This window comes from Mercurialis annua, linkage group LG5 (assembly GCF_937616625.2).
Source record: "Mercurialis annua linkage group LG5, ddMerAnnu1.2, whole genome shotgun sequence".
NCBI lineage: Eukaryota > Viridiplantae > Streptophyta > Magnoliopsida > Malpighiales > Euphorbiaceae > Mercurialis > Mercurialis annua.
The window spans coordinates 10,181,373-10,186,598 of record NC_065574.1 but is presented as its reverse complement, the minus strand read 5'-3'; the positions used below and the strand labels follow the sequence as shown (position 1 = coordinate 10,186,598).

Genomic DNA, 5,226 nt, shown 5'->3' with positions numbered 1-5,226 from the left:
TATAACTTTCCCAAATACTTGTAATTCGTGGTTTAATTAGACAACATCTTGCTTCCAATTGCATGTATCCCTGACCTCAAAATAAGAGTTAAAAATCTCATTCTAATTTAAGCTAAGTTTAGCTCATAAAATGAAATAGAGATAATCTGTCATCTACACCAGAAATATTCAAAGGGCTTAAAAATTATACTACATTATTTCGTTTCTCAGCAAAGAGGATATTGAACACAATTGCACCTTTATTTCTCATGGCTCTTCAAAACTATTTACAAACAGCCAATGTGATCCATTAAATAAAACCATCAAGTAAAGATTAGGCCGTCTTCAAATATAATTTAACTGTCAAAATTACAATTAATAAGTGTTGTACTTTGCACTCTCACAATATAGATCTGTTCATTTTTAAAGATTAAAAAGGCACGTTTCTTACCAGCTCAGCACGATCAATATATATGCAAAGTTTCCTGATCCATGGAGTATTACATGCATGCTAAAAGTCTTCTAGCTTGAGATTTCTGTGGCATGAATTGATAATAAGCAGCTAATATCGAGGAAGAAAAATCAAATGCCCCCAAGAATTAGAATGAAATAATTACTTACAAGGTTATACCGCAACAAGAAAAGGGAATCTTGTTTTAGATGGGCAGTTTTTAGGTGATGACATTGTACAGTTCCTCCATTTACTTATGCTGCATTATAGAAATAAAAACTCAAAAAATTTAACTCAATCTGGAACAGCTATCACACATCAAGAACTAAGGAATAAAACAAAAATCTCTAGACTAGAGAATATGTCTACAACAGGAAAAACATTCCACCGCATGTCTCCTAATACCCATCTCTCCCAAAACAGATATTCATAACTTCGACCATGCAAAGTGTGCATATTTTATATATCATACAGCCCATCTACATGCACGCATTCATGAAAAACCCAAAGGTACCCAAGACTATCAACCAGCTTTATTTTTTCCTCTATTTCTGTTGCTTGATGTATCAACTAAGAGACCAATTTATATGTTTTCTGAAAATATGAGCACACAAAGTAAATGAGATATAGCTAGTGGACTATAAGTCTACTACAAGTATAGAATCCTTACTTTGGTTTTCAAGTGTTCCATTAGTTCCTTCAAGATAGTGATCATATAAAGAATGATACTTTGCAGGAATATAATCTTTGAACCTGTTAACAAATACAAAAAGAGAGTGAAATCGATGGCAAGTAATGCTCTCTTCATTTGAGTTATCACTGAAAAAGTACTGCATGACAGAGAGAGACCATTCTCTCTCCCTACTTAATTCAAGCATCTTTCTATGTTAAAAAAATTAAGCATCTTCCCAATTGAAAAGAAATACAGATGAAAATTCATGTTGGGAGAAGCAACTGTAAAACGTGAAAAAAACAATTAACTGATTTGCTTTAAAAATGTAAAGTTTCAAATGGGTTGTGGTCCAATACAGAAGAACATGGAATTGATGATTCATCAAACTAAAACAATACAGATCGTGGTAGATGTATCACATGAGTCATATTTAGATAGAACATGTAATGTTCTTGCATCCACACTTAAATATTTTCTTTTTTGTAGGATTTGATATTTTTCAAGAATTCTAAATGGAGAATTGAATTTGTTCCAGAAGACAAGAAGGAACATAATTGTTTGCACTGAAACAAAAAAAGATCATATGGAAAGGAAGAAGAAACTTGAGGAGAGTCTTTCAGCTGATTTACCTAGGAAATATTTTGTGAATGTATCCGAGGCATCTAATGAGGTGAAGTAACACAAATAGCAATGCAATAGGTTTTCTTCCATTTATATAATTCCTTTCAACTAATACCGCAGTGAAAAGCTGAGGTTCGCTAAAAGCCAAAACTAGATCAACAATCAGAACCTTCTATCCATGAATAAATTAATAACTACAGCTCATGCAATATACATGCAGTAATAGAACTGTTAGTTTGAGAAAGGAATTTAACAATATAATTTGGTTGGGAAACTTAAATCAAATTGCATTACCAAAAGCAGCAATGTAAAATGCTAAGCTACTCATTTCAAGGGGTTAAATACTTTGCAGGTTACTGAACTATCAATTTATTTCAAAAAGGTTACGAACTTTGATTTATTTCAAAAATACCGAACTTTCAATTTATCTCAAAAAGGATACCGAACTTTGATTTATTTCGAAAAGGCTATCAAGCTATCAATTTATTTCAAAAAAGATACCGAATTTTAATTTATTTTTAAAAGGTTATCAAATATTAATTACTTTGATCAATAAAAGGTTTTTTTAATTAAATTGAGAATTTATACATGTGTAGTTTATGTGGCGAATAATTACTTTAAAATTGTTTCGTATGATTCGGATGATTATTAAAATTAACCTTTTGTAATCTTTTAAAAAAAAAAATGTTTGATATCCTTTTTGTAATAGATTGATAGTTTGATAATCTTTTCGAAATTAATCTGGTATGCTTTTTGAAATAAATTGAAACTCCGGTAACCTTTTTGAAATAAATGAAAGTTCGGTAACTTTTTAAAATAAATAAATAGTTCGGTAAACTGCAAAGTATTTAACCCTATTTCAAGCTTGGAAAATGGCACAAGCAAATGAAAAATTAAAGAACACTTACTGGCTATAAAATCTAATTGTATTTAGCTCATGTCAAACATTTCAGTTACGACAAGATTACAAGAACCAAGCTATCATCATTACATGAGGGCACCTAAGACAAAGTCTTGACATGCTCAATAACAAGATTAATTATCTTAAGCTAATATGACGGCCTAAATGCCACCTTACACTAAACATAAACATTCCAGCATAAGCATCTAGCTTTTATATACTGAACCATATCTAAGAAGTGCATGGTCAACATCACGCCTGTACATAACCATTTGATATTGCAAAAGAAACTAAACAAAAAAGGTACTTATACATGTGTAGTTATATGACCATGAATACATTATTTGACACAGCAAAGTGCACTATATATAACAAACGTTTCCCACAATTAATTTACGGAGTACCATTCCTATAATCAATGATTTCCCTCAGCACACAAGATCAATGTAGCATGAAATACAGCTCAAAAACTACAACTAGCACCAGATTATAACTTCCAGGCCTTAATTAGATCTACAGGCACAAAAGTAATTCCTAAAAAATATATTGGAGTGGTAATGTACCTTTTAAGAAGAGGAAATCTATCTGGTCCAGAGAACAATTTCACAATAGATTCTAGAACATTGCCTATCTGCATTGCTTTAGACTTCAGTGCCTTCATAAACCCCACAAAATCTTTATATTCCGATGTTGTAAGTTTCTCTTTGACCTGTGCGCCATATAGTTGATGAGTTGTAAAAATAATAGGTAAAAAATGTTTCAGATAGATATCCAACTTTACGAAAAGCCACAACCAAAATAAGACACCTGCCTCAATTTCCAATCGAAAGCAACAACAAGGCTTAGACTGGGTAATCTATCTACTTGATATGCAATTTATCAACTTTGGAATAAAAAACAAAAAGAACATAAAAATTGCACAAAAGTAATGGATCCAATTATATGAATATGGCTGAACTCTGAAGTCAAAATAATACTACAAAATCTAACTGAAGTAAGTGAAGCAAGTGAAGCTGAAATCATCAAAGAACCACAACCTAGAGCAACATGTGTGCTAGAAATGATATTTTAAAACTGTAATCTATAGTACTGGACTACAAAGCGTTCTCAACACAATCCTGATTCCAAATATTAGGTGCTTACATAGATTAAATTGCTTACTGATACCTATGATTCCATTAGTAACAGAGCAGATGGCAGCTCTCTTTCACACAACTATTAGTTCTCTTAGCAAATTATGATGCAGTGCCGCAATTATCTTTTAATTGTTAACAAGCCAAACACCTTACCTGAATCAAGAATGCAGACCCTCTCTTTTCCTCATCACTGCACTGCACCAAAGTGGTTTGAACACCTTTGTTTTCCTCATTACAAAACCCAGAACCAACCTTCTGTGCAAAACCATGATCTTTAGAGGGCTGTACTGAAACAACTTGAGCATTTTGTCTGCTTTTATTATCTGATGTGTTTGGGGGCTCTGTTTTGATCACCGCACTAGAAGGAAAATGCGTACTATTTGAATGCGAACTCTTGGAACTAGAAGTTTGCTCTTGAGTATTTGCAAACCGCCCCATCAAATCATGCTTTGAGTCAAGTACTCTACGCTTCTTTGCAGAATATGGTACCAACAGGTTCTCTCTGCTTGGTATTTTGTCAAATAAAGGTTTGCTGGTTAAATCAATTATCTCCTGATTTGCATGTTTTATACTTTTCCCCTCAGAAATAAGCAATCTTTTCTCATTATGAATTAGACCACTCAAATGTTTCAATTTATTATCATGATTTTCCTTGCAAGTAGTGAGAGATGAACGATTGGCTGGAAGAACCTCCTGCAGTTGCATTGAGTCCTTACCTCCTCTAAATTCAGGTAAAGAAGAAAATGATTTCGCAATGCGATTCTGATCTGGTGGTGTGGGCTGTAAACACATGTGACCAGCACAAGTTAATAAAGGAACTAGTACCAAAGCATGCTACAAAACAGAACACAAAACAAAATAAGGAGTTACCGCAGCAAGAAAAGTATCCAGGTAAAATTTGTCAACAGGTTCTGATGTTTTCACCTCTGTCACATTTTCTGCACAAAGATATCACCAGATGTCGAAACATAATTTTAGTTATCTTTGAAAGAAAAGGGACAAAAACAGAAAAATAACATATATCCCCTATAAATGAATATGTTTCATGGTATAGAGTCGTTAATGCTTCTACTCCTCCCTAATTATTCAGACATTACACTGAGAAAAAAGAGAAAGAGGATAAGGCAGATCAATAGATTGAAATAAATTGCCATGCTTCTACTCCTCCCTAATTTTTTCTTCAACTTTCTAACTTAATTCTCTAAATTCTTTAATCTAAATATTACTAATTTTTATCATCTATAATTAAATTAAAATCTTCAATTAAAATCTTCAATTAAAAACTACTAATTCCAATAAGTCTTTAATCTTTCTTTTTCAAAATTAATCCACCTCTAATTTTGAGTAAATTTTACATATATATTATATATTTGTACAATAATTATATTAAATTTATATATTTAGATTATTTAAATTAATTTAGTCATGAAAAATGATATTTATATATTTATTATTCACATGTCGT

At 31.9% G+C, this 5,226-nt stretch overlaps 1 protein-coding gene across 1 annotated transcript; it reads right to left on the bottom strand.

The window, feature by feature from the left end:
- Positions 1 to 221: 221 nt before the first annotated feature.
- LOC130015454 (uncharacterized) lies at positions 222 to 4,740 on the bottom strand. The gene is made up of 6 exons (XM_056105661.1): positions 4,632 to 4,740; positions 3,915 to 4,541; positions 3,189 to 3,334; positions 1,101 to 1,183; positions 601 to 689; positions 222 to 515 (listed from the first exon to the last, which is right to left on the bottom strand). Exons 2-5 carry the CDS (start codon positions 4,464 to 4,466, stop codon positions 685 to 687), a joined length of 786 nt encoding a protein of 261 aa, XP_055961636.1. The 5' UTR covers positions 4,467 to 4,541; positions 4,632 to 4,740; the 3' UTR covers positions 222 to 515; positions 601 to 684.
- Between the last annotated feature and the right edge of the window lie 486 nt (positions 4,741 to 5,226).